At 36.4% G+C, this 15523-nt stretch overlaps 1 protein-coding gene across 2 annotated transcripts in view; it reads left to right on the top strand.

Annotated features, from left to right (window-relative positions):
• MBD5 (methyl-CpG binding domain protein 5) overlaps nt 1-15523 on the top strand; it is a 404162-nt gene that overhangs the window by 366760 nt on the left and 21879 nt on the right. For both annotated transcript variants that reach the window (XM_027131635.1, XM_027131637.1), the window contains 3 exons: nt 4699-5724; nt 7342-7550; nt 11089-12297. In XM_027131635.1, coding sequence (XP_026987436.1) covers nt 4699-5724; nt 7342-7550; nt 11089-12297 — 2444 coding nt within the window. The remainder of the gene's footprint in view (nt 1-4698; nt 5725-7341; nt 7551-11088; nt 12298-15523) is intronic.

Below are 15523 nucleotides of genomic sequence, written 5' to 3'. Positions count from 1 at the left end.
GGTCCATTTGGAACGAGCTTTATGCCCTCTCTTGTACACATACAAAGACATGAACAACAATATTATTAATACTTAAGGACTAACCATGAGAGAGTTTAGCATGATATGAACAATGACTCTTCTCAAAGAATATTGGTGACGAAGAAGAGAAATAACTCTAAAGAAGTAGACATTACCTTTGTTTTGAAAAGCAGTGTTTAAAAAATGAGGCAAATAAAACACCTCAAGAATGAAATTGTTAGTAATAGGAAAACATCCTTTAAAAAATCCTTAAAAAAATTACTGATGCTATTTCTGTATACACACACATATACAGACACACACACACACACATCATAAATTATATGTGTGTGCAAAGAATACTGTTAATATCTGGAAATCTACCCCACTGGAAAAAGCTACCACTGTTGTTTCCTAATTGTACTGGACTATCTCAGTGTCTGATTGGGTGTCTAGGCATGTGATCTCACACCAGGAAAGTTTATTTGGATGGCTTTCCAGTCTTATTTCCTACTTCTTTAAAAGTAACAGAAACAATGAGAAAAAGAAGTTATGCCAGTTCATGGTGCTGCTGGCTGGTGTGAAATAATAATTTTTTCTAATTAAAGGACTTCCCCAACTTACTAACTTGTTCGAGGCTCCCAGCTGCCTTTTAGTTATTTAACTGCTAAATGTTTAGTGAATAGTTTGCTATTTTAAAAACTCTTTTAAAAAAACTCTCTCCCTCATTAGATTAAGCTCAAAACATCTTAGCTGCCAAAAGAAAACTCAGCTTTAAGAAAACTTTTTCCCCACATGCTTCAACAGACCACAGGTTTTTATGCAGAACTATGAAGTAAGTTCACCAGAGAATGCCTGTTCAAGATTAAGTGCTTCAGAAATAAGCAATTTCCAATTTCCCTCCTGCTATAAAAAATTCAGGATCTTCTTTCAATGACCCCAAGCATTAATGAGTTGACTTTAAGAATTCAGAGTACTTTGGGATGGACGTCTTCCTCCATAAGATTATTTTAACTCCCCAGCACACTTGGGAGTCTTCTAAAGTAACTTGACATCTTTCAGCCATCTCCTTTCCAGCATCCCTTATCTCCTGGCATTGGACCAATCATACCCTACAGAGTCAGTTTTCACTTTTCTCCACAAATGGGTGGTATTCTCTCCTCCACATACACACTTGCCACACACACACAGCATCAAGTGATCTGATTCCTAGAAGTTGAATGCAAGTTTTACGATCTTAATAGATTGATTCAACCAACACTTTGAATGCCAACCACGTGTCAGAGACTCTTAGGTCTTGGAAATACAGAGGGAAATAAGAAGTGATCCTTGCCTTTAATGGTTTAGAAAGATGATTTTAAATTTCTTCACTGCTTATCTAAGGCAGCAGGTTTAACCATGGGTGGGAAGTGTGTAGGAAAGCAGCATACAATATTTTCAGTCATATTTCTTTGTTCTGAGGATACATAGGACTCTATTACCCTCCATACACTTTATTATCTCCTTGCCTTTTTTAAAAATTACTTTGCTTCTACTTAGAAGCCTTTTCTATCTCCTTTTCCACTCTCAAATCCCAGATCAAATGTTACCACTTGCTTAGTTTTTCCTGACACCTTCAGTTTTACAACTGTCCCCTTGTTATATACCTGCTATTGTTCCTGGCATATTGCCTTGTAATTATACTAGATACGTGAAAAGAGCTTTAAAATTTCCTGGTTTGTAATAAGCTCTCAAAAAACGTATATTTGAGAGAGACAGAGAGATCTGTGTGTTTATCACATTGCCTAAACTCTGAGTTCCTTAAAGAAAGGGCAGGGTGTTGTGTTATTGTTGTTTATTTGTTTGTATCACCATTTCTACCCTTTTGTTCAGTAGAGTGTACTTGATTGTTGAATTGGTGTGTTGAAAATTAGAGAAAATAAAAAATATGCCTGATCCGCATATTAGCCTTAAGAAGCTTGTGGTATTCACCTGTTTCTTGTTTGTAATGCAAAAATATACCCAGAGTAGCTATATTTTCTTTATTGTCATTTCTCAAGAATATTTAGATGGAGAATTTTTAGAATAATGTCCCCAAATGACTACTTTCATGAATCCTCAATGTGGATGTTTCTCTCTTACAAAATAAAGATAAAAGAATAATAACCTCTACAGAAATCCTTCATCTACAAAGCCTTGTCATATACACACTAGAGTATTTTGAAAATGTACTCTGACTGTGATTAAAGGAATGGGTGATCTGTACATTTAAATATGCCGTTATTATTTAACAGATAGGGGAAGAAGCCATAGATAGTGATTACTAGTAAATAAGAGTTTTTATTAGCTTGTTTAAAAAGATGGATTCCAAACGCAAATAAGGCACATACCTATTTAACAGAAATAGCAGAAAGATTTAAGAAGCAATGAAATGTTTAAGGTGTTGATTGTTTTATTACAAATCTGAATTAATATTTAAAAAATTGTATACCATATGCCTACTTCGGCATTTTGTCTCCTTTAAATGAAACAGAGCTTAAAAAAAAAAAAAAGACCACAACAGCTAGGAAAAATTGCAAAGTCGTGCTATAGAGATATATATGTTGGATATGCTGATTTATACTTACTACTATTACCATGTCATCACAACTAACTGCAGCTACTAATGTCAATAATAATGATGACAATGGTAACTCCTTTTATTTGTATACTTTCACACATTGCAAGCCTTTCACTTACCTATTTTTGAGTCTCACAACAATCATGCCAATGAGTTTCCTTAGGAAAAATTCAAAGGTAGGAAAGTTTCATATGCAGGAAGATGTCCATTTGTGTGTTATATATAATGATGAAAAAATCAAAACGTAAATGCCAAACTTTATTGGATCAATAAATATGATCAATCCATATGCTACATGGTTTAAAATATTAGTATGGAATTTTTATGTCAGAAAGGAAAAATTATTGTGGTAGTCTGTTAGGAGGAAACAAGAATAATATATAGTTATATTTGTACTACTATTACAACTATGGAATCATTTCTGTGTATTTGAACAAGGCCTCAATGGTAACGTGGTGAAATATAAAGTTTGTTATGATGACATGTAGCACAGCAGTAAAGTGTCTGAATTACTTTAGATTTTCAGTAACACTGATATTGTTCATAATAACACATACATGTTTAATATTTTAATAAATTAAGTGTATGTTCTTATAATATTTGCCAAATGCATGTATTAAATGAAACAATGCATTTCTTTAGGGTAAGGCATTTTTCAAAAACATGATTGTAGGTTCCTTCAACAGAATGTGATTCTCACCCTCCCCACCCCACCCCTTGTGCATCTGGATCACCAGGGGTGATTTCAAAGAATACTACTGCCCAGGCTGTACCCCAAGAGATGAGTTTTCAGCTGGTCTTGGATAGGATCCAGACATTGGTTTGTTTGTTTTTAAGTTCTCTAGGTAATTATTTTGTGTAGCTTGGATTGATAACAACTAAAACAATTATAATACACAACTGAAATTTTATTATTAAGTTCCCTGAATTTAATATACATTACTTTAGTATACTTTAATATATACATCTTTAGCATACATAAGACTTTCAAGGTTAAGAATGCTATTTGGAAAAAAAAAAAAAAGAATGCTATTTGGGTGAAGACTGGTCTGATTTAAGGAATCATGAGTATAAAGTATCTTTATGCTATTAGAATGACAAAGATTTAAAAATAATGATAAAATACAGTGTTGGTGAGAAAAATGAGTGCTGCCTACATTGTTTATAGAAATATAATTTGAATATATATTGATCAGCTTCACTGGAGACAGTCTGACAATGTCTATCCAGAGCTTTAAAAATATGTAAACGCTTTGTCCCTGGAATTCCACTTTTAAGCATTTTCCCTTAGAAAATAATTGAGCATATTGGCAAAGATGAGTTAATAAGAATGTTTATCATAGTGTTGCTTGAAATAGTAAAAGACTGTAAACAATCGAAATATCCACAACAATGGATTGAATCAATTATGTATATCCATACATGATACTAGTAAAATGGATCTATAGTTAACATGAAAGGATATTCACAATATATTGATAAATGAAAAAAAGCTGCAAAACAATATGATTCCATTCTTGTTAAAAAATGTATGTAACATGTATATATATGTCTGCATATGTATATACATATAGGTGGGAAAAGCCCAGAAAACTATACACTAAAATATTAATAGTTATCTACATAGGTACTTTTCATTTTCTGTTTTGTATTCTCATGCATATTCTATGTGGGGGGTTTTTTTCCACTAAAAGAAAGTACTGGTATTATAAATATAGAACAAAAACTTTTTTTTTAATGTAAAAATATATTTTGAAAAATGAAGCATTGTTACTTTTATCTACCCAGTTGAATGGACTACAGCACAACTTCCTCCATTTCCACCTTGTCTGGTTGTGAAAAACAAAATATTTGATAGTTAGAAACAGGTATTGCTTAAAATACTAAGCTTCTTCAATATATTCATGTTCAAAGTAAGTCAAGAAGTATGAAGTCAAACTAGTTTCATTAACATGTCACATCTCTAATTACAGTTTGTCTGGCTAGAATCTACAGAGGATATGTAACGTATTATTTGAAATGTATCTTGATGTATTTTTATAGAGTTGTCTTCCTTAACATCCATAATTAATAAGTGGGTTTTTTTCCCTTTCTTTTAGGTGGTTCAGGACCATCATCCTCCATAGCCATAGCTGGCACCAACCACCCTGCCATCACAAAGACAACATCTGTCCTTCAAGACGGAGTCATAGTCACCACCGCAGCTGGAAACCCACTGCAGAGTCAGCTGCCCATTGGGAGTGATTTTCCTTTTGTTGGCCAGGAGCACGCACTTCATTTTCCATCCAACAGCACTTCAAACAACCATCTTCCACACCCCTTGAACCCCAGCCTCCTCAGTTCTCTACCTATCTCTTTGCCAGTGAATCAACAGCATCTCCTAAACCAGAATCTATTAAATATCCTCCAGCCTTCAGCAGGAGAAGGCAAGTCTGAGATCAACCTCCACCCTTTAGGTTTTCTCAACCCGAATGTAAACGCTGCTTTAGCTTTTCTCTCCAGTGACATGGATGGGCAGGTATTGCAGCCTGTTCACTTTCAACTCTTAGCAGCCCTGCTTCAGAACCAAGCCCACGCAGCTGCCATGCTTCCCCTGCCATCTTTCAATCTGACCATCTCAGATCTTTTGCAACAGCAAAATACCCCTTTACCCTCATTAACACAGATGACAGCCCCACCAGACCATTTGCCAAGCAATCAGTCAGAGAACAGCCGAGCTGAGACCCTTTTAACCAGCCCCCTGGGGAACCCTTTACCAAGCTTTGCAGGCAGTGACACTACTTTTAACCCCCTGTTCCTCCCAGCTGTCACTGGGGCCTCAGGATTAATGGCCTTGAATCCCCAGCTGTTGGGAGGTGTCCTGAACTCGGCATCGGCCAACACCGCTAATCATCCAGAGGTTTCCATAGCAACTTCTTCCCAGGCAACCACTACCACAACCACTACATCATCAGCAGTGGCAGCACTGACTGTCTCAACACTTGGTGGGACAGCAGTGGTGTCAATGGCAGAAACATTGCTGAATATATCTAATAATGCTGGGAATACACCTGGTCCAGCTAAACTGAACAGTAACTCTGTGGTGCCACAGCTACTTAACCCTCTACTGGGGACAGGTCTGCTTGGTAAGTTAAATTTTTTCACAAATTTTTACAAAAGAAACGTTTTTCTAATTCATTTTCTCCTTTTTAAAAAAACTCCATTTTGTCACACTATTTTTAAAAATGTTTTTGTTATGTCACAGCTTGCTTAAGGAACTAAATATAATAACACCCACACACAACCATAGTTATACAAACATGAAAATGACTTCTTCCTTTTCCCCCTATTCTAGCAATACTAAGTATCATTTTAATCTGCTTTCTCTTCTAATTCTGATGCCACCTAAACCTAACCTGCCCATCATTCTCTTAAGCCAAGTAGAGTCTTATTTTTCAAATACTTAAAGCACAGGTGCACCTTAAAAATAACATTTATTTGAATTTTAGTTGGTGTGGCATCACAGGGTTAGTATGAGCAGCTGCACTGTGGATGAAAACGGTTTGAGGAAGTGTTTTTCCACGTGATCCCTAAATAAACAAAACTAAATGCTTATCCAGCAAAATAAGAAGCAAGGCATAATAACATTCAAAGTTAAAGTTTGCCCAAGTTCAAGGAAACAGAAGGCCCCAATAGCTACTGCTAGGTTTTCTCAAGCAGTATTATTCTTTAGAACTTTGTGGCTTAAAAACAAAATCCTTTATGTAGATTGTCTTATCTCAAAAAATTTAGAAAATAATGTCAAGTATGTTCAGCTGTTTGATGTGAGTAATTGTAATATAAAGTATAGAGATGATGTCCATAAAGTCTGGAAACATAGGCAAATATACATGATATTGTCAAGGGTATCTTCAGTATCTTAAAAAAATATGTTTCCAGATTTCATGGACACCTTTACAAAAAAGTTTAATTAGTTCTATTTGGCGGTCGAATCAATGTAGTTAAGTAACCTACAAAGCATTACAGATTTACAGATTTCAAGCTATAGGGCAATTTCTGTGACGTTATCCTCAAAATAATTTCAGTGTAATTTCAAAACAAGTTAATTTTGAATTTTGAATATAAATGTAGTTATTAACTAATCCTATCTGATTATATAATATTTATTTTTAATGACTGTGACAATGAATCCTTTTGTATTATTAGCTTTCTTTACAATTTTAGTTTTAGGTAACCAAAATACATATCTTGTATAAAAAATACACATTAAAACAAAACAAAATACATATTTCTAGACCAAATCTGATTTTATTTGATGGTATTTATTGATGACTGTGGCTTGAGAACTAAATTTTGTAAACAGGCCTGATCAGACCCACTTGTTTTAACTATCTTGTCAAATACTTATGCTTGCTAAAGCAGTTAGGACTAATTTTAACTTTTAATTGTAGTTGCTCTAACAAAAATGGTTTCAAGGAATTCTATAACACTGAAAATCAATATATAAGGATTGGTTAGTGGATAGACCAAAGACTTAACTTGTCTCTCCATGATACAAAATCAAAACACTAATTGTGAAAGATGAAATTAAATAATAAAACTACTCTTTCCTTACCACTTAGTAAGACTTTGAGGAGAAAAAGAAAAAAGAATTACCATGTAAGTCTAGTTTTTAGTTTTTGTTTTAGGAATCCTCAACAAAGATAGGCATAGGACCTCCAAAGAATCACATTGACTTATATTTTATGTTTTTCAAACTATAGGTGACATGTCCTCAATAAACAGTACTTTGAATAACCATCAACTGACTCATCTACAGTCGCTGTTAAACAACAATCAGATGTTTCCTCCAACTCAGCAACAGCAGCAGATTCTTCAGGGGTACCAGAATCTCCAGGCTTTTCAAGGACAGTCCACAATTCCTTGCCCAGCTAACAATAACCCCATGGCTTGTCTGTTTCAGAACTTTCAGGTACTCTCCTTCCCTGGGTTACTTTAGTAGAAAACAATATTTACTATTTGTTTTACTTAATTGGGGGGGAAGAGATGAAAGGAGGTAGTTATGTACCTTTTCACCTTTACTTACTATTATTTCTCAATAATGAATATTGTTAAACATTCCAGGTTTTTGTGTGAAGCATTTTATTTTGTCTAAAGCATATCACTGGTCCTTTTGGAGCTGTTAGTAAAAACTGATCATGTTACCCTGTTAAACCCTTTTGTGGTTTCCCATCGCTCCCATGATTAAAATCCACATCCTTAACATGCTTACCCTGCCTCACTCTCCAGCCCCAGCTCTCACCACTCTCTCCCCGGCTTCAGCCACATGGTCTTCTTTTAGTTCTACAAACTGAATAAATTCATGGTAGATTAAGGAGCTGGATGGAAAGAGTAACACTAAATAAATACATGAAAAAAATATAGAAGATTTTAAAATAATCTTGGGGTAGAGAAGCCTCTTTCAGCAAGACACAAAACCAAGAAGTCAAAAATAAAAGAGGTAACAGAATTGAATACATAAAACTTTAAAATCTGTATGACCAAAGGTATTCTAAACAAAGTTCAAGACAGGTGGCAACCTGGCAGAAAATACTTGCATAATAATAGCAAATAATTCCCATTCATAATATTTTTAAAGCCCCTACAAATTAGGAAGAAAAAAGATAATTGATTTGAAAAATGAGCAATAGAAATGAACAGACAATTCAGAGAAAATTCAATAATAATTAGTAATAAACATGAAAAGAATAATCAGAGTTATATAAATTACAACATTACTATGTTCATCAGATTGATGATATCCCTTGCTGACAGAGGCATGGGAAAATGGATTCTTTCAGATATATGTTTATCTGATTGTATGCTGATATAGTCCTTTTGGAGGGTAAAAAAATATATATATATATATAATATATATATATATAATATGTATATATAAAATATATACATATATATATTTATATACATATAAAATATGTATATATACACATATACATATATACACACACCTCCTTTGACCCAGAAGGTCAACTTTTATGTATCTATTTTAGAGAAATCTTCAAATGTGAACAAAAGGGCACAGTCTAGAATGTTCATTACAACTTGATTTGTGGCGTCAAAAATTAGAAACCACTTAAGCAACCATCAGGAGGGAAATAGTAAAACATGTTATGCTATATCCATCTATCTAGTAGTTTACAAGATTAGGTAGATTTATATAATCTGATATAGAAGATCCACAAGATTACAGAGCTCCAATACTGTAGTATTATAGAACAATACTAAAATACAATACCATTTATGTGAAAGAAAGAAAGAAGGCAGGAAGAAAGGAAGGAATGGAAGAAAGAAGGGAGACTAGATATACACCTACACACCTTAAGGTATTGAAAACAAGTCTGCAAGGATGCACTAGAACATTGATTACTTCTGAGAAGGAAATGGCATCAGAGTGGCATGCAGAAGTACAGATTTGGGTGGGGAAGTGATGAAAGCTTTTCTCTTTTCTGACAATGAGAAAATGTTCATATATGTCTTATATAATAAAAGAATTTAGAAGGAAAGAGGACGTGCTCAACCATGTCCCTGAGTAAATAGGTAGATAAAGCCTGAAGGGACTCCATTAGATTTAGCAGTAAGAGCATCACCAGTGACTTGGTGGAATGCAGTTTTGGTGGAGTTGTGGGAGCAGGAACCAGACTGCAATGAATGTAAGGATGAGAAAAGAAAGAGTATGGATTACTCTTTCAAAAACTTTCAAAAACTTAACTATGAAGAACATACGAGAAACAAGGTAGTGCCCCAAGGCGGGTGTAGGTTGAATGCAAACTTGTAAAATATGGAAGCCACGTACGTAGGTGAATGCTAAAGGAAAGAGACCAAAAAAAGTGGAAGAGATTGAACATAAAGAAGAAAAGAGGTAACAGATAAGGCAAGATCCCTGAGGAGAGGCTTGGGATCCACAACATGAATGGAGGACGACTCTCAGAGAGTAGAAGGGGCTCCTCTTACACTGGGAAGCAGGACAGGATCAGGGACACATATACTGCAGAGAAGTGTGTGCTGCCAGAAGGCAGGGAATAGCAGAGTATAAGAATTATGAGAATTCTTAACCTGTGAACTTCATTATCTCTAAGTAAGGTCATTTCCTAAGAATACTGTGGGATATGGTACAGCAGCTGGCTTGAGGAAGTGGATAAATACCTGAATAGTTGTGAGAGGGAGTGATACCTAACCAGAGAATCATAGGATTGATGGGAACGTAAGCCCCCAGCTGTGGTTGGAAGCCATAAGTTCCTGTGGATAGATACTCAGCATCCTCACTGTACATATAGATATATAAGGTAGGGAGTTAAATTGATCCAAGATTGGGATTTTATCTGATAGGTGTAGACAAGGGGAGAATGGCATGAGAGTAGTTATGTGCTGATAGATCCCAGGTTCTGGTTTAATAGGAAAGGATATAAAGACAGGAAGGGAGTGATCACTGTGGGGGAAGAATCCAAAGTATCAAGGGTCTATAGCAGCAATTCTTAGCTGAGGTTGGTGAAATTAGAATAACCTGTGGACTTTTTCAAACTGCACTCATCATTCCTGTCCTGAGTATTGATATTCTTCCCTGGCAGGCATTCCCTCCCTTCACCACTTCCCAATTAAGCATCACCTCTGTAGCGAGCCGTTGTCACTGTTGGCAGCATGGGGGTGTCCCTCAGGCAGTGGCCTGGTAAGGTTCAAGAGTAGGCATTACTACCCTATTTAAAGACTTCAAAAATTTAGTGTCATATCAGAAATAGTTTATTGTTAAGAAAGGGGTATATGTATTTTGTTTTATCTTATATTTCATTTAGATCAGTAGAAATATCAGTGAGTTAGAAATCATTTTTAAATCTGCTTTCCTTTTTAATTTGAGCAGTGCTGGTGACAGATTTGTTTCTCTCTTTGAATTCCAAGTTGCAAAACCTGTAATGACACTGAAAACATGGAGTCATCACCTGGAAACATTTTGGTTTTGTTTTTTTTTTTTTTTGAGGTACGCGGGCCTCTCCTGTTGCGGAGCACAGGCTCCGGACTCGCAGGCCCAGCGGCCACGGCTCGCGGGCCCAGCCTCTCCGCGGCATGTGGGATTCTCCCGGACCGGGGCACGAACCCATGTACCCTGCTTCGGCAGGCGGACTCTCAACCACTGCACCACCAGGGAAGCCCACCTGGAAACATTTTGTATCCAACCACCTCAACTTTAGTTTTCCTAGAGAGTGTTTAGTAATGATGATTTTTTAAAAAAACCTGTTACATGTTTTAATCAAAGAAACAGTATCCAAATATAATCAAGACATAAGGCTTTCTATACAGAGTGACTTTTAATTTCATTTTTGAGTCTTGTTCTTTCTTTATATTGCCTTCCTTGTTATATTTGTTTGTCTTCTGGTAAATCTTAAAATTATGGTCTTTCTCTTTAAGGACTTGAATATTTTTTTCTCTGTCTCTCACTGCTTCCTGTCTATTTCTTTAAGGTGAGAATGCAGGAAGATGCAGCTCTCCTAAACAAAAGAATAAGCACTCAGCCGGGGCTCACAGCACTTCCCGAAAATCCAAACACTACACTTCCACCTTTCCAAGATACATCTTGTGAGTTGCAATCGCGGATTGACCCATCTCTTGGTCAACAGGTGAAGGATGGCCTCATTGTGGGTGGCCAAGGTGATGCTTCCATAGATGCTATTTACAAAGCAGTTGTTGATGCAGCCAGCAAAGGAATGCAGGTTGTCATCACCACTGCAGTCAACAGTACAACTCAGATCAGCCCCATTCCAGCTCTGAGTGCCATGAGTGCCTTCACTGCTTCAATTGGTGACCCATTAAGTCTCCCCAGTGCTGTCAGTGCGGTCATTCATGGACGAAACATGGGCAGTGTTGATCATGATGGTAGGATGAGAAGTGTAAGAGGGGCTCGGCTGCCCAGCAATCTGGACCATGGGAAAAACTCAAACGAAGGAGATGGGTTTGAATATTTCAAGTCGGCAAGTTGCCACACATCTAAAAAACAGTGGGATGGGGAGCAAAGCCCTGGAGGGGAGCGAAACAGGTGGAAGTGTGAGGAATTTTTAGATCATCCAGACCATATCCACAATAGTCCTTGTCATGAAAGACTCAACAATGTCTCTACACTGCCATTTCTGCCTGGGGAACAGCACCCAATACTGTTACCATCAAGAAACTGTCAAGGGGATAAAATTCTGGAGGAAAATTTCAGGTATAATAACTACAAAAGAACTATGATGAGTTTTAAGGAGAGACTAGAGAACACTGTGGAAAGATGTACACACATCAATGGGAACAGACCTCGACAGAGTCGGGGCTTTGGAGAGCTGCTGAGCACCACAAAGCAAGACCTGGTCCTAGAGGAGCAATCTCCGAGCTCCTCAAATAGTTTGGAAAGTTCTCTGGTCAAAGACTACATCCATTACAATGGAGACTTTAATGCCAAAAGCATTAACGGGTGTGTACCTAGCCCTTCAGACGCTAAAAGCATTAGTAGTGAAGATGACCTAAGGAATCCAGACTCCCCCTCTTCAAATGAATTGATACATTATAGGCCAAGGACGTTCAACGTGGGCGACTTGGTCTGGGGCCAAATCAAAGGACTGACTTCCTGGCCTGGAAAATTAGTAAGAGAAGACGACGTTCACAGTTCTTGTCAACAAAGCCCCGAGGAAGGGAAGGTATACCAATCTTTATCCATTGTCAAATACTAACCTTTGTTCAGATATCAATTATTATTTTTTGTTATCACCACTTTGGATTCTTCATGACTCATTGAGGTCTCACAAACTTCCGGAGCATAAAATGAAGAGGGGATGGTTGTAGTCACCAAAATGTCATATCGTCAAGGGGTGAGTTGTGAAGCATTTGTAGATCCCACTAGGGCTCAGGGTGGCTCTAACCCAAGAACCAGATTTCCAGAATTTTGTTAACTTTGCCTTCCTTCCTTGCATGTACCTAATTCTTCATTCATACACAGAGAATGAAGGCAAGTGGCAATGATGGGAGAAAAAAAAAATACGGTGGTTGCTGGAAACCAGCAGTGTGGCAGAGGCAGGGGTCCTCCCAGGCAGCAGGAAATGCCAGGGGACTGCGTCTCTCCCGTATGCTGACAGTGACACATAGAGCTGGCAAGAGGGTAAAATTGGGGTGGAGTTGCAGCCATTTCTGGAAGCAGCAGGTAACATCTGAGTTCAGAATGGAGTCTCCTTTCAGGAAACGTTCTGGGTCTTTATAACATATGGAAATGTTTAACCCCATAGTCTGGTTCTACTTAACACAATCTGATCACATAAATTCAATGAAAACTTCTCCATGAAACTACCATTCAATTTAGAAGAAATTAGTAGGGGTCTTCTGAGCTTCTTTTTCCCCCTCACAATTGGTAAAATTGACTCACTAGGCAAGAAATATGCAGAATGTTTAAAGTAGATAGAAAAATTTATATCCGAGCAGGAGGAGATAATAATGTACATTCCCCACATATGATGAAGAAACATGTAATTTTTCATCTCCTTAGGAAATAAAAATTCCTCTTACAGGTATATATTATTCTCTTAAAGAGTATATTGTATAAAGCTCTTTCAACTCTGCTCAAACCTCCACTGGCATTTAGGTTTCATGGCAAAGGAAACCAAAAGCATTCTTGCCAGCACAATAAAAGGATTGTCTTTCTCCAAATGACCAGGAGGTCCTTTAACCCGTTGCTTATAATGCCTAATATATACTTGTCAAGATACACTCTGGGCATAATGTTTCTACCTTTGATAAGAAAATGAATTCCATACTCCTATTCACAAAACATTTTATTCTCTAATCTCTCTGAGACCAGACAATCATTCTTTAGGTTGATAAACCTAAATATTTTTGACAGTTTATTCAAAATATAATTAGAAACAGCAAAACTGGGCTTTTATGATATAAACGGACCTGCTACACATACAAGATGTAGACATTAAACTGTTTTATAATCTCTGTGCAAATGAAACCAAGTCTTTTTTACGTGCCATTTTACCAAAAAAAGCTTAACTAAGGAAAAGATTATGGCCTCACTTTCCTGGAAACATTCTTCCTGTCCTAAATGACTTGTCTAAATATCTTTTTATGTCCTCAGGAGAATAAAGGCATGTACTTTCAACACATTTCACATTAAACAGTGGTCCTAATCTTCTGCTTAGTCTGTGTTAGCAAATTCCTGAGATTTGAGTTCCTCACTGATGTTTAAGGAGATGCACTTAAAAAAAAAAAATCATTATCTAAGCGTCCAAGAAACATTTATTTTACTTTATTTAAATACTCAACTGATTTTCAGTCACTATAAAAGTGGTTCAAAAATCCAGATTCTTCTTCTTTATTATAGACAATAGGTAGATTCCTAATAGAGAGCATAAAATTGTTTCTGTAAATTCAAATATCCCCCCTCCCATTGGCTGACATTGTAATTTTGCATTCTCAAAACTTTGATATCAAAATCTTGATATCAAGATACACTAAAAATACTTCCGGTAAATCAGAAAAAGTAATTGAAAGCAAACATTTAGAGGTGAAAAACTGAAAATTTATAATAAAATATTCATGATAACACATGAAATATTTATCTGTCATTAAAAATCAAGGTATAACAGCCTTAAAAGCTCTAGGGCACTTAACATTTAAAAAAACCCTCTGGTCTTTTCAGGACCTACCTCACTTTTGCACATAAAAAAACAAAGTGCTATTTCACAAACCCTTTTTCCCCCTATAGTTCACCAAACAAAGGAAAGGCTTCCTCATACCTTATTTAATGATGCCCAGCTAGCCAAACCCTGTTCTCAGTTGATAATACCAAGAAAGGTGAAATTTCAAACACAGATCTCTCTGACTTCAAGCCAGATGTCCTCTGCCTCATGTCTTGGTGATCCTGGTCTACCTAGAAAGGATTAAACTATGGTTAATATCTGTGTAAGACAAAGCATGATCTATTTGAAAAGATCTCCTATAAAACATGTTTTACAGTAAAATTGTTTTAAAATTGTGAACCAATTATGATGTAAATTTTATTTACATTGAACTCCTTAGTCCTCACAATATTGGATAAAGTCTTCCACGTTTATAACTAGACTTCTGCTTTTAGAAAGGTAAGCAGTGTATTAGGTTTCCTTCCATATACTGCCTGACATTTTAATGAAGTCAAGAGAGGAAGACAGAGACTGACTTCATAAACTATTTGTTTATTATAGTAAAATCTTATTAATTCTGTCTTGCTGATGTGGAATGTGGGACCATTTCCCCCAGTATGTGTCTCTGTAGTATCTCAGAAGAAAAGTTTCGCTAAACAGTTTGCTTACACATGATTATTTAAAACCTTCTTAGCCTCTCAGATTTTCATACTAGTATTTCTGTGTCCACCCAAGTATGTAACTTAATCCAAGATCCTGTCAGATCCCACCAGATAAAATCTGTGTTAACTCAAGTTTTAGAATAGATTTATTATCTTACCTCCTCCCATCCCTCACATCTCACAAACTTATCATTTGTTTTCTGTTACAATCTTTGTTCTCAGCAAGTCACTTCAAATCCTTTTTGGAAGCAGGCAAAGTAGAAAAAATAATAATAATTAATGAACACGATTGCAGGTTACTAGTTCAGATCAAGCCAGGCCCCTCTCATGTTTTCAGGTTGCATGAGTGGTCTCTGGACTGAGAGGTCAGGGCTGTGATTGGAGCAGGCGCTGAGATCTCCAAGTTGTCCATAACCTGATACTTTAGCCAACTGTTTGTCATGATAGTAAATGACTTGGCCAGCTTAGAAAGACATTTTTAATCTTCTGTGGGGTGTTAAATGTAGCAGAATTACTAATAATGCATTAGAAATGTCCTGCAATTTCTGAGATTCCTTTCTAGGAGGTATGATTTCTAAATATCAAAT

This window comes from Aethalodelphis obliquidens, unplaced genomic scaffold, assembly GCF_003676395.1.
Source record: "Aethalodelphis obliquidens isolate GAN/ISIS:26980383/991018 unplaced genomic scaffold, ASM367639v1 scaffold2, whole genome shotgun sequence".
NCBI classification, from domain to species: Eukaryota; Metazoa; Chordata; class Mammalia; order Artiodactyla; family Delphinidae; genus Aethalodelphis; species Aethalodelphis obliquidens.
This window is presented reverse-complemented; position numbering and strand designations above follow the sequence as displayed.